Genomic DNA, 14686 nt, shown 5'->3' with positions numbered 1-14686 from the left:
AGGCGGCCGAGTAGGTCCATAAAATCGTCAGATGAGCGCCAACGAAACACACAGCGAGGCAAACGTTTCATTTCAGCCGCGCGGAGCCCAATGCTGCTGCTATTTAACGATTTCTTGACTCCCGAGGGTTTCGGCACAGAAATGCGTGCAGCGCGGCATTATTAGGCGAGTTCATGGCAGCAAGAGTAACCACAAAATATCTGCTCGTCGGACGCGAATGCGCCGAGAGTTTAACTTCATGGCGGTGTGGCAATAAGCAACCCCCCCCCCCCCCCCCCCTAAATAAATAAATAAAAATAAAGTATGGCTCACGATGCTTGCCTCGTGCGCTTTATGGAGATAACTCCGCAGCTGCCGACAGGACGTTAGAGAAAATAGTGGGTCCCGAGGCTTGGGGGCTCCAAGGAAACAGCGGCCCCCAATGATACGGACGCGTTCACCGGGGACTTTTAGAGTAGGGGTTCTCTCTACGCAACGGCGCCAGGCTCAGGTTCGTTGACTGCAGCACCATTGCGGCCAAGAAGAGAAATGCGAAAAAATAATAATTGACATACGAAATGTTTTTGTCTCATATATCTGGTTGCTTTTCTGCAGAACTAGGCTAAATTTGCATTCAATCGACACGAAACAGAAGGAATGCTTCTGACTTTTTTTTTTTTTAACGTTTCCCACGTGCAGCGCCATCTCGGGCGGAACGGGCATAGGTAACTTTCGCACGTGTAATTATTTTCAGTTTTGTTGCTGTCCGCACGAACTGAAATTACTGCATAAATAAGAAAACAGTATCGTCAACCTGTCTGTACTTCCCGCACTTTCTGACGTCAAACGACGCGCACTCGATAAGCCTACCAGGCTCTGTAAACACCGAAACAATTTGGAAATTTGATGTGTCTCATCGCTAAAATTTCGCGGCGCGGGCATCTTTAGAGAAAGCGAAAGCTTCGTGCGCCTTTCGTTTGCCGTGAACGTAAGACAAAGCAGCTGCAATGACGAATCGGCGGTGAAGCGAGAGGCCCCGCTACGACGGACGCCGCCATGTTGCCTGAAGGTACAGCGGCGTTGGGGCGCACGCTATTCTGGCAAAATAGGAAGATTTAGAATAGGGGGGGGGGGGGGGGGGGGGGGCTTTAAACGTAGGGACCCCCTATTCTAGGCCTCTCTACTTGCGTTCACCGCTTACGTTAACCCAAAACCCAAGGCGCGACGTTCTGCGCATGCGCATTTCGACGCCCTAAACTACTTGGGGGGACCCAAGGCTTGGGCCTGCCTATTCTAAAACTCCCTACTGTCTCGCCGAGGAGTTAACATGCGTAAGCGAGGACAGAGCGCGATTAGCTCGAAAGCACAAAGACCGCATCATCGTGCCTGCAGCCCCAGTGCGCCCGGCGCCCATCGGCGGGACATAAATATACGGCCGACCCTGCTTCGCTTTTCCTCCGGCCACTCACTTAGCCTCCCCGCACAGTGGGCAGACCGGCGCATTGGCTCAGAGTTGCGGCCGAATTTCGGGCAGCGACAATGCCTCGCCTGAGCGAAAGTCGATCGAATTGCCATGATCAATAGGAAAAGACGATGGAGTGCGGCTTCTTTCGTCGTTCCTTTGCAAACAATCATCTTCCACCGGGAATGGGCAAGACAAAAAAAAAAAAAAAAAACCAACCTAACACCACGGGCCAGCAATGCGACCAGAACGGGTCACAGCGCTGATTCCGCGCAGCGGATATAGATTTATGCGCTCACACTGCCCGCATGCCTCGGCCATGCAGAAACGCGTTAATTTAACCTAGGGAAAGCCAAGTGCCCTCCGCGCGTCGTTCTCGTCCAACTGGTATGCACTCAAAGGCACCGAGGCGCTCTTCTCGACGTCCGCAGTGCGCTCGCTTCTAACCCAGATTTTCGCTCGCCAGCTAGCCTCCAACTGTGATCAGATTATCGTTGCAGCCACATTCGCGTTTAAGAAGAAAAAAAAAAATAAAATAAAAAGCACGCAAACTTATCACGCTCAAAAACCACGGTGCTGAATCGGGCTAGTCGGAACAGACCTGTCTCAAGAGGCAGCGCAAAATCAACGGGACAGAACGAAGAACCCGAAAGACGTTCTTTCCTCCTGTCCCGTTTTGTTCCTTCCCCTTTTGACACGTGTACGACTACGCTTCTGAGCCTTCGGGCTTGATTTGGGCACGGAATTTGGAGCGGTTGCCTAAGTGGGCTGCGACGAACTAGTCTCGCCATCTTACGTCCCTCTTACGTCCAGTTCAGGGCCTGTCCCAAGATCCCCAATTAACCCCCTCCAGCCGCGCCCGTCCTCAGTCGGCCGTCTCGATCTCTCCCGCCACCCGATATACGTTTCCCTTCGCTCGGAATCCAATCCGTTACCCACAGAGACAGACGATTGTTCTGTTTGGCGACGGCCTAAGTGTCGGCTAAAAGCACTCCACAGTCGACCGACGGGAGCGATTCGACCGCGCTGTAAGCGCTCGGTGAGCACAGCTGGTACGCATACGCCATGTGCCAGGGGCCGGCCGCGCCTAAATCGGGAGAGACGCGCGAAAACAGACACTAGTGAGGGCACCAAGAACCCCCATATCTCGTATACGGCACGCCGCGGGAACAAACAAAAGCGAAACCTGACAGTTGCTGCTCGGTGATACGGCTTTCTTCACTCTCCAACGCGCCGCTCAAGCGTCGTAGACGAGCGACCGCGCTCATGTCTCTACGCTGGAACGTAACTTGGACAACACCAAGCCAGACAGGCTCCATCGCCACGCGCGACGAGCGCCCTCCCCGATGAAAACTTTTGAGATAAATTTTTTTCATAACATCGCGCGTCAACAGCTTCGTCGCGGCCGTTCGTCGTAATAACGACAGCAAATAGTGAATCGCGCGTGGCACGAACGAGGACGTCGGCAACAGCGATTTATCGAACATGCGCAATCCAAATAGCTGCTCCTCGTGGGTGCGCACAGCGCCCGTCGATATTTCCCGCTTTCTCTGCGAAAGAAAAACGGAAACATTCGAACAAGAGTGGAAGCGCGGGGGAGCGCGGAAGCAACGAGCACAACTTTTGAGATTTGGCCAGACGCCAGAAGCAGACTCGCGCTCCGCGTTGCTCCGGCCCCGCAGCGCTTGCACCCCCGTGCCTTCCGCGAGCGTCTCGCGAAACGCTGCGCAAACCAGTATCGTCGGACAGAAGCGACGCGCTTCAACTACGCCACGCCAAAGAGCGGCAGTGAAGCCCTCTAGCATCAGCCAGTCAACAACCTGCATTGTCGCGTTACAACTCCTTAGACTAAAATTTCGCGTGTGCGCGCATACGGTCCCCGTGTTGCCTTCTACTTTTCAGTTGGTTTACCTACATTCTCAATGACTGCTCAATTACTTATGCCAGGATTAAAGGCTGTTCGTGCACTCCCTTTCGCCTAAGCACACACATTGTGAGAGAGTACGGAGAAGATGGACACTAAAAACATCACGTAAATACGAAAGCCGTACTGACAACACAGCCGCCAAACGAGACGTCCGGAGATAAGGAAACGCGCGACTCAGACAGGGGTGCAGATGAGACGTCGCGGGTGCGCAGAATGGATGCAGAACCGCCTACAGTGTAGGGGCCCACACGTATGCGCCATTTCCAAAGGCTTCACTTCGGGACCGCATCCCGGATTAGTCGAGAGCTTGTGATGCTCCGTAAAACATACGCGGCGCTAGCGACATGAAAGAAAACAGCGAAGAACAGCGGAAAGAAAGCACCTCGCAGCCTACGAAGACGTGCCACGAACGAGGGCGAAGCTCGCGGACGACGAAATGCAGGCGCGCAGCCTCTTGTTACGACGGCACGCCGGCGCAAACACACGACGCGAGAGAATGTCCCGACACACTTACGCATCTGCGTCTGTCATATGCGCAAGGCTCCGTCGAAGCGACGGGAATGACTGCACAAAGAGCGACTCTGCGGGAAAGAAGACTAACACTCGCCGCGCACGCGCCACGCCTGTCTGAAGCGTGTCCCGGTAAGTGACACGGCACACCGATGGCGAGGACCGCGGCATGAATAACAACACTGCTCAACCACGACCGGAGACGTCCGCCTGACACGCACAGTGCGGCCACGAGACGAACATCTCACCGGTCCAGACAGCGGACGACACAGGCGACAGAGCCAAGTGTATACGACGCTAAGGAGACCGGCAGCTTTGTGGCTGTTCTCTCTTTCGGTTACACAGCCGTCACAGGGGGGCACTTGGAGTGCGTAGCCAATAGCACGTTGATGAAATGCTTGCGAAAAGAACGCGTGAATAGGTATGCACGTGACTTATTTTCATTTTGACGTCCGCTTTGAGAACGACGAAACCGGCACTAAGAATTCGCAAATAAGCGCCAAGGAATCGCCCACAACTAAGGGCCACGAGACGTCGACAGGCCACGAGAGGCGCGACATTCGCCACCCAGCTCCCGTTTCGCACGACGCTGTCCCGCATCTGTCCTCCTCCAGCCTCTTCACGCGTCAAGACCAGCCGCAGGAAAAAGGCGGCACCGCCGCTAGGCCGCGACGGTCGAGACCAGCCCACGGTGTGCGCAGAGGAAGATTCTATCCGACACTGGGTGCATTTTTTGCACCCTTACGCACGCGCCCGGGCGAGTTAGCCCGAACAAGAAGATGAAGAAGAAAAGAGCGCGTTAAGCGAAAGCAGCCACAGCGTTCATCCCTCGGGCTGCACGCGAGCAACGGTCCGCAAAAAACGCCCCCGCGCACGGAAAAAAGAAACGCGCGTCATTCCGCCGGCATTGTCTCAAACCGGCGCGGAGAGGGAGGGCGGTGGGGGGAGGCGGGGCGCCCTGCTGCGCAATCCCCGGAGAGGTCATGCATGGGACGAAGAGAAATATGGCCAGCCACAAAAAAAAATCGGGGTCACGCAGAGATAGCCGAGCCGTCCCCTTTCGTGTCATCCGCTCGAACAGAAGTCTGCTCTTACTGCGGCGAGAGTGCCCGGCCAAACAGCGCGCACCCAACGGAGAGAAAATTAGGGAAAGCGCGGCCGGGGCAAACAAACTGCGGAGAGCAGATGGGAGCGAGCAGCGAAAGGTCTTTTGCCCCTGCTGCCCCAGCCCGTGCAGGCCGCTCACATTTACATACTTCGATCGGCTGCGCAGACCACGGGACGGCATAATCCATCCGACGGAATAGGCTGCACAAAGCGACGAGACGACGCGGCCATCGAGAACAGGCGCGACCTCACCGAAGCAGGTACACGCCACATCTAGGGGAGCCGAAGGAGATGCGCCAGCCGCCAAGGCCCCCCGAAGGACACCGAACGTCCTGCAGGGGTCAAGACAGCCCCGAACAGGCGCGGACGCAGTGTGTACTGCTCAACAAAGCACCACCGTCGCATGCACTCGGGAGGCTCCTTACGAATGCAGCAATCGTGCGCGAATGAGCACCACCCTCCGACTGGGGCGCACGGCGCTTTCTCGCGTGCGGTTTGAGCCTGCACTGCTATGCGCGGGCGGCTTCGGGAAACAATGCGTTACTGTGGCCGCTGCCTCAGTGACCAGGCTCGGCACACGACACCGGTTTCACCCTTTTTAGGACAGCAGTACACACGCATGCAGTCCCGCTTGCTTAAAGTGCCAACAAACGGCCGACGGCACACTTATACGTGCCGCATTTTTGCGTCCTGAATACAACCCAACTATCAAGCAAACCATTCAGCGTGTTTTTATCTTTGTCTAATTGGCCTCCTTGGTGTCCCGAGTGTTTTTACAAGCACGGGTGTGCAGTTCGACGCAACCCAGTTCGGACGGAAAAATAAATTTTCAACACTTGCTCAGCTATTGAGCCTTTCCATTCAGTCAACTGCCTGATAATACTTATTGAAGCAATTTTCAATACTAATTCAAGTTTTCTCATGCGTCGAATAGTATGAGCTACGGATACATACCGCTTTTAGGTCTTTTTATGAAGCCGTTGTTATTATTAAGTGGATTATTAATGAAATAAAAAAAAACGAAAGTAAAGAGATGTTGCTATAGCTGCGGCATCTGCCATCGAAGTTGAAGCACCTGAGCTGCGGCGAGCGGAAATAAAAGGGATAGGGAGAGGACGGTTTGGTTTGGTTTGATTTATGGGGTTTAACGTCCCAAAGCGACTAAGGCTAGGAGAGACGCTGTAGTGAAGGGCTCCCGAAGTTTCGACCACCTGGGGTTCTCAGGCCTCTTGAATTTCGTCTCCATCGAAATTCGACCGCCGAAGCCGGGATCGAACCCGTGTCTTTTTTTTTTTTTGTCAGCAGCCGATCACCATAACCACTGAGCCATCGCGGCGGCACCGAAAGGGACAGGGAGTGGACGGTAAGGCCGAAAGAATGAGGGAAGCGGCAGTAAGAAAGGACAGGGAATGGAGGGATATTAAAAACTGTGCACAAAAATAGTGTCACGTCCACCGCGATACTTCATTCCGACGGGATAACCAAGATGGAGGACCTACACGTTCGTGCACGTTCGTGCGTACGTACACGCACGTACACGCTTGTAGTAGCACGTACACGCTTGTACACGCTCGTACACGCCCGTACACGTCCGTACCGTACCCCCTCCCCCCCCCCTTTTTTTTTTTACAAAAACCAATGGCTGAAAAGGCTTCAAAGTGGTGTCATTCAATTTCTAGTCATTCCGAGTGCACTTTATAATTTGTATGCACGTTTCACAAGCATAGAGCTCGCGCCTTATAAAGAGGGGCACGCTCTATACACGGCGCTAAATCGCCTCAGTTCGTTTTGAAATTCTTATTTCAATTTTAATTATCTCGGGCTTGAAAGAGGCTTGAGCGAAACATGGCCTGCGAAACCAAGTTGGACGACGACAGAAATCGGCTCCCGGTACGCGCTCATCACATGCAAGTGCGCACACTCTCACGTACGCGCACAGACGCAAGGTGCCGCTGCCAGCGCGAGTATCACCTTCCAACCCGGAGTTGGTTCACAGCGAGTCTGTAGAGCCCGTCACTGCTGCCAATGGAAGCGCTATTGGCGACGGGCGCGCAGCATCGGGTGATGATCGACGCACTTTACGGAGGGTGACAAGCAGGCCAGCTCGAACAGGATACTCAACGGCCACTGCAGAACGTATGCACGTCTCTGCCCAACGTTTATGGGACCTTATTTCAATAAGACATGCAAAGGCGATTTTTTTTTTTCACTGCCCGTTTTACAACACCCAACCCGACTACACGCACAAACATCGGCAAGTCAAAGAGCTAAGCAGCGGGTGTAAGGAGTGAGTTTTTTTTTTAGCCAGCACTGAAATAAATTGTCCGCAGGCAGAACTTCACACAAAAAATTCCCGGGAGCTTCCTGGTCCTCCACGTGTGCCAGCAACCGATTGCAGCCTGCAAGACAGCAAGGTCTTAGAGAGGCCAACTTGTTCGAAACGATTGAAACTTTTTCCAACTTTTGGTAAATCCGAGTAAATCAAAGCCTTCGTATCAGTGCTCCCAGCTGGGCGAGGCAGACTGCCGCGCAGCACAACGTCAGTTTGCGCAAAGGAAACAAAATTAAATACAGCAACCAGAAGAATTAAAAATCCAGCAGCAGACAGCTCGGCCCTATCTCGTTTGCGTCAAGCTCGAAGTCGGTTGCGAAGAAGACGCAAACAAATCGCTTTCCATCGAGCTCTCAATAAAGCAATAAGTAAAAAAAAAAAATAGGGGGCAGCAGATCGTTCTTTCTGCAACCGCATTCCCGGCAAAATAGCTGTCCAATATGATAGAACGCGTTCGTATATACGAGAAGCTAACTTGGAAGTTCAACAAAAAGTAAAGACAGACGGCGAAAGGCAGTTTCGTGAAAGCGGAGCCACGCGGCGGTTTCGTCAACGCGACCGCTTTTTTGTCCCCGTTGTCAACCTTATTTCCCGCCGCCTCCTCTCCTTTGATTAAAGCGCCGCAGACCGGGCTCGCTCACTACCCGCGTACCAATCATTGTTCGGCCGCTGCGTTCAAACCAATCGCGGCCCGCCAGTGTCGGCAGAGATGCCGGGCCCCCCGCTCCATGTTTGAAGGTGCGAGTGCGCGCGACGCAATCTGTCGGCCCGGACGCCGAGGCTACACGCGGCTGCCCTTGCTTTTTTTTTTCCTCGGTAAAGACGAACGCGGGTCTCGCGCTGGACCGAATCGGAGGTACACCACCGCCGTGGAGGCTGACCCTTCGTCCATCCCGGCCGCGGCTGCACACTTGGGAGGCCGCGCAAGAAGCGCGATCGCTCTTCCAGAAGCTGAGAGAGGGTTTCGCGAACCCGCCGGTCACAGTAATCGTGGGACATCCGATCGCATAAGGCGCGACTTCTGTTTCCCGACTGGTAGGGGTTAGAGGAGAAACTCGATAGTAGCGTTTACGTGAATGCGAAAGAAGTCGACTCCAGTCCACTTTTTGAGGGAACGTGCAAAAGCGTCGAGGAAAAGAGTAGATGACAAGTCGTGCCTTCCTTTCTCAAAACCTGCTCTTTCTGTTACGGAAGCGAACGCGACGCGGCACATTTGTTCGTAAAATCGGGAACTTCGCCAAGTCGAAACACAAACACCGTGTGCCGAGTGCAGGGCAGATACGATTCTTAACGAGGAAGCGTCAGTGAATGCTTCGTTTCTGCACCGACGCACACGTTAGGTAACGAGGGCCGACCAGTGCCCCATCGATCGAATCAGTAATCTGGCGCGGGTTCTTCACGAGCGTCGTTGTCATCTGACACTCGTTCACTGGCAACAATCTTCACGAAGCCCTCACTGTAACAGTTTCTGCTCCGCGGGAGTTGACCCTGGCATCGTCGTTTGCGCAGCGCAGAAGCTGACGCTTGTAAGGGTGGGGGAAGGCGGCATCATCAAACTCGCAAGGCTTTTCGGCAAAACTGGAAACGAACTCGTTGCCCAAATATCCGGCACCTTCTCCGAAGCCCCATCACCACGTGCAGTTACTCTGCAGAGATACTGAGAACTGTTCCTTTCGGCGCACTTTCGTGCAGCCCTTTTAATATTTACTTTCTTTCATTATTTTCCGCTACTTATTTTGCCGGAAATTCGTTGCTTCCAGAATAGATTACATCCAGTGGCTAAACATTTTGAACCCGATAAATTTTATAGCGCACGGACCAAAATTTATTCACGAAAGGGCATTCGTACACCCGGGCTTCAACTGTATAACGGGCACATGATAACCGCGAAAATGACGTGCACTAAATCGTGCAGCTCACGGCGATAAACCGTAGGCGTACACTCTTAAAAAAAAGTTAGTAAAAGGTTAGTAACTGGGTAGTAAAAGGGTAGTAATGGCAGCAGTTAATAACTCTGACTTCGTTTTACTACTTTTTGCTGACTACTTACTACCCTCTTCAAAGTATAGTTAGTAAAAGTAGCCCTTGCTACCTTTTTACTAACTGTGGTCGCCAGTTACTACCTAGCTAGTAACCGTTCCTTTTACCCCAAAATAAAGTCAAAATAAAGTCAAATAATGTAACTGACGCAGACTGTCATGCTAATAAATTGGTTTTGTAATTAAACATTTCTGCAGGGGAATGCAGTTAGGTAGATTAAGCTGTTTCTACAATATCAACTTCATAATTAAAGCTGGTATCTTAGCTCAACCGGTACGAGCAACTAGCCCGTAAATGCGAGCCTGATTTACGGAGTATATAAGCCTGACAAAGATTTCCCTACATGTGTGTGATTTCCCTACGAAGATTTCCCTATGCGTGTGTGGCTCTTCCTTATTTGTACTTTTCCTGCATTCTGGATCTTTGTGTGCGCGCGGTAAGGTTGTTGATGCCATCATCTCGCATAATTTCTACATGTAATGCGCGGTAAGCTTAAACCTAAGTGTGTGATTTACTGCCAGCACGCTCTGATAGCTCTGTCTGGATTCCGGAATTAGTCAAATTGACTATGAAGCTGTTTTATTTTTCGAGGACGCACAAATTTGACAAGCCACGCCAGCACACCGTACGAAGAACCTAGCAGCATATGCGAGTTTCTGTTCATTTTCTTAGTAAATATACTACTAGCTTCCCGTTACTAACTGCGGGTAGCAGCCATTACTAACTCAATGGGTTAGTAACTGTTACTAACCTCCTCGTTACTAACTGCAGTTGCTAACAGGGTAGTAACATATGTGACAACCAGTTACTACCCGAAAGTTAGTGAGTACTACTACCTTTTTTCTAAGAGTGAGAACGGCAATCCCCCGCGAGGAAGTGATCGAAACGGGCATCCGCTATACTCCTCACCAAAGGGCAGCCAAAAATCCGCTGCTCTCCAACAGCGCGGCTGCAGGTAACCACGGCAGCCGCTTCGCCCTATCCTCTCTGAAACGCTTGGGCAGCATGCATAAGCGTTGCGCTTAACTTGGGCCGAGGACTTGCACAGCTGGTACAACTTCGATAATAAAAAAAAAAGAACCATAGCCAGAAATCGTGCTATGCAAGGAGTACATTCTTCAAAGCATGATTAAGGATAGGTATAGACACCCAGCAGAATCAACCTGCTCTGGAAACGGGGAGGGTCATTAATGACTGCCAAAGGTGCAGTAGTCATAGAGTATTAAAAACAAAATATGGCTTCGTGATAGAATCGAGTGCGCCGTCGCTCTCAAAAACAGTAGTTTTTAAAACCGAAACTCGAAAAAGAGCGGCCATTACCAAACGCCGGAAAAGGCGTAAAACCGGACACACGGTTGCCCGTAGTAGCCGCGACAGGTTGGGAACTCATTACAATCGTCTATTGTGAGCAATACCAAACGCCGATCACATGAATTAACAGCCCCGCGGACGAACGCCTGCCAAACGGGAACACTTTGTTTTGCGGCGTCCACTTCCGTTCTTCGAACAATGACGAGAGATTTCACTGCTGGCAAAAAGTTCGTTTTTTTTTTTTTTTTTTTTGTCGAGGATAGCCACAGCCGACGCGAAGATTCGATCAATTCTGACCAAACCAGGCAAGGACCCCACCAGAACACCGCGCGAATAGAAAACATATCGGCGTTGCCGCACGAAGTTCGCTGTTTGCAGCACTTCGGAAAAGCATGCGTCGTGCGTGTTCATGTGCGGCATGTGCGGCATGTGCGATCATGCCCCCGACGGCTACACAGCGCTTCGGCATAATAATCTCACCTAAAATTTCTAAGCACTTTCCGCAGTAACGCCGTAGGTAAGCCACGACGCATTTCAGCTTACAGCCTCCCAATCCACGCCGTCCGTAATCCGTTCATTCCCCGTGGGTCTGGCTTAATTGAGGAAGGTTCTCGACGGTCAATACCTACGTCATGTCCGGTAAATTGCCAAACTGCGCGCGATATGCCACTAGGTGCACCCATCGTCTGCAACAAGGCTTTTTGAACGCTTGTAACAGAACTAATCCTCTAAGAAGCGTAGAACATTGTCACGGTTAGATTTATGACGTACCCAACATATTAAGCGGCCTTCTCCTAGCCGATGTAAATTTCTGTTGCAGTTGCCCTTTAAGAAGATAGGATTGGCTAACACATACTCACGATTTCGATTTTACGCAGACATTACCTGTAGACATTTTCTTTATCTATTGTCACAGAAGGCAGAATAAAGACCACTACAGATAACGGTATAAATTCGCCCTAATGATACTCAGGGTTCTTTTTTTTTTTTTCGTCACAAAAGGAAGAATAAAAAATACAATAAACACCGGTTTAAACTGGTCCCAGCAATGCTCACCTAGGTAACAAGCACACCGATGCCCGCAAGCTCCGCAATTCCGCCCCATTCGGCCAGACACGCGTAGTGCCGCGAAGGCAGTGAAACGCCAGAAGTACCGAGAAGATAAGCTGACGGCACTATAGTTCCATGAGCTTTTGACGCTGCGTTACCACGGCCACGAAATTTGCAAAAGGAGCGCAAACCTAAACTACAGCACAGGGGACGCTAAGACCGAAAAACGAGACAACATGGTACGACACACTAAACTGACGTCTTGAAGACTCTTCCCGTTTGAAGCGAGATAGCGTAGGGGAAAACGGGAGGGAGAAAAAACGAAAAAAAAAAGGGGGGGGGGGGGGGGGGCATTCCTTTTTTCTTTAAAAGCCGTAACGCAATATCGGAATATCGAATCTACTTTCGGGACTCGTTCAATTCCATCGCGCCAGCCTTGACTGGTCGCCGTGGCGGTGAGTGCCTCCTGTTTCATCGTTCCAGCTTGTTTTTGTTGCACGCAACTGCGCTGTCACGAGCCAGACTCGCCCCAGTTTGGTTCGTTAGCTTCCCTCGTTTAAAAGCGGCGTTTCGTGCGTGTCGGCACCAAGTGGGTGATTTGTCCCCGTTACGCTGCGCTTGCTGCTCATTCTCCTGCTGTACCACAGAGCGGACACTGCAGCCGGAGCCGAGACGCACCTTCGTCGACGTCGTTGCGCGCGGCGGCCTCGAGCAGCATGACGCTGGGGACGAAGTGCACCTTGTACTCGGGCGGCGCCGGGGCGGCAGCCGGCGACGAGGCCTTGCCCTTCTTGGCCTTCTGCAGCTCGCGCTCGTGCTGGCTCCACTTCTTGAGCTGCTGCTGACGCCGCTTCTTGGCGTGCTTGAGCCGCTCCTGGGTGCTCATCTTCTCCACCACGCACATCTCGGTCACCAGCTCGCTGTGCTCCGCCATCCTGACGCGGCGGGCCGGCCCACGCACCTGCGACGAAAAGGGAGAGCGAGTTGCAGCAACTCAGGCACACTACACGTACGCAGTAACATCCATGCCTTCCAACCGGCCGAAGCCGAACGATGTCGGCAAGAAGAGAAAGAAGGCTCACGCTGGCTCGGCTAGCACCACGGGATACCCATCTCTTGGGGAAGGTGCCACATTGCGGGAATAAACTCGAATGCCATCATTCCTGCTAATCACGGGTGCTCACCCGCATCCACACGAACACAGCCATACGGCAAGAATGAACACTGCACGGCTTTATCCCGGTCGAGGGCTCGAAGCTCTGAACCATCGCCTGACCGGGGCAGTCGCTCTACCTATAGTACAGAATAGCCATGCAGGACGGCGAGCCGATGACAGGGCGGGACCGAATTAGTCAACAGGTTGAAGTGGGAACGACGCTACTTGAATGTTATTAGCCCTACGAAGTGAACATTCATTTACAGCCGTATATGACTGTGCTCGGATGGATGGTAACAGGCAATTACTCCTCAGACTCGAATCATCGCCACTCTGTGGAATTGTCCTTAATACATGGGACGAACATTCCAAAGGCCTGCCGGTGCTTGAAATCCCATTCTCTGGTTTTATGGGGCATTAGGAGCACGGGACCGAAACACACGCACGCTAGGCGTCTTTCGAAAGAGACATATCGCAACGCCTTCAAAAAGTATCCGCCGAATTTCGTGAGGCGCGGTGCAGTTGACAACGACCGCATGAGCTCTGAATTAATCTCCCAGAAACAGCGTTTTGGTTGCAAGGGAACTAATTAAATGGGTATTGGGTGAAATCAACTTCAAGGTGCCCCCTGCAACATATTCCTGGAATAAACCTTTCAGCCCCAGTATATTTTTGCACAATCCTGGAATTTTTTGTTGCCCTATTCACCTTTTTACCCTTTCGGGAACAAAAAATACATCAGGCGCACGTGCAGCTGCTAAACAATGGGCTTATGTACTCATACAAGGACGCCAGAGCATAGTGGCTGCAGTAGGCTTGAACTGAGGACGTGACCTTTACCCATGCCCGCGACGCAGAACTATTTTTATACGACAAAACGGACTTGATTAGCCTGAGCAAAAATGAAGCTTAGACCAGCAATTGGCATGCATAAAGCCATTCTCTTTTCTTAAATTCATGAAGTATGCATCAGTACATGGCTTCCTGACATCGATCCTGAGCGTTCCGGGACAACCTTCAAGCTTGCATTCTTGGCCGTACCAAAGATCCTCGACCGGCGGCCGCCGAGAAGAGGTTGGTGTTTTTTGCGCGGGCACAGCGGGGAACATAGCCGCCTTCCACTGCTGGCAGATACTGATGTTCCCAATGTACCCACTACACACGCGTCGAATGCCAGCAAGCCCAGTTTTCGAATTTACCCTCGCCTACAGCTACTACCGGTGAATCTTCATCTTTTTTTTTCATTTATTTTTCTACTTCGACATCATGAACTAATTCTGCATGCTCTGCAACTTCTACTGCCCTAAGTCCATGCCAGAAAAACGCAATAAAAAAAGGCTCGAGGAGAAGCTTCACTGCTTCTAATAAAAGACAAAATTTTACAAACAAGCCTTTTCTAGCTTCACGCTAACCGCCAAGCCCTGACACCCTCGAATTAGGACATGTAATGAATGGAAACTATATTTATTACCACTGTCAGGGCAAAATTATTTTAGTTCAAATAAATAAAAAATTACCACCACGCTAATGCAAGTAGTCGAGAAGTAATAAACAGTCATGACACGCAATTTCCATGGCGTCCTTGGATTGAGTAATGCACCCCATGAAAGCACCATATCTCCCTCGTCGTTTTCAGCCAAAACCAAAAGCACCAAAGCATGCGAAGTGGAACCGTCATCAAACAAAGGGGTCCTTTTCGCAGAAACCTCACTCTCGATTGCAGTGACACGAGGGCCGAAAAAGTCAAATATAAAACATTAGTGGGAACACGGAAGTTAGTGCAACACGCAACAAATGGACAATACGGAGAGC

At 51.6% G+C, this 14686-nt stretch overlaps 1 protein-coding gene across 4 annotated transcripts in view; it reads right to left on the bottom strand.

The window, feature by feature from the left end:
• The window catches only part of MYPT-75D (Myosin phosphatase targeting subunit 75D), a 219043-nt gene that overhangs the window by 61504 nt on the left and 142853 nt on the right, over positions 1-14686 (bottom strand). For all 4 annotated transcript variants that reach the window (XM_089580355.1, XM_089580358.1, XM_089580356.1 and 1 more), the window contains one exon: positions 12397-12679. In XM_089580355.1, coding sequence (XP_089436481.1) covers positions 12397-12652 — 256 coding nt within the window. In that variant the 5' untranslated portion in view covers positions 12653-12679. The remainder of the gene's footprint in view (positions 1-12396; positions 12680-14686) is intronic.

The sequence above is a fragment of the Amblyomma mixtum genome, chromosome 3, assembly GCF_055824585.1.
Source record: "Amblyomma mixtum isolate Tamu chromosome 3, ASM5582458v1, whole genome shotgun sequence".
Classification (NCBI taxonomy): domain Eukaryota; kingdom Metazoa; phylum Arthropoda; class Arachnida; order Ixodida; family Ixodidae; genus Amblyomma; species Amblyomma mixtum.
This window is presented reverse-complemented; position numbering and strand designations above follow the sequence as displayed.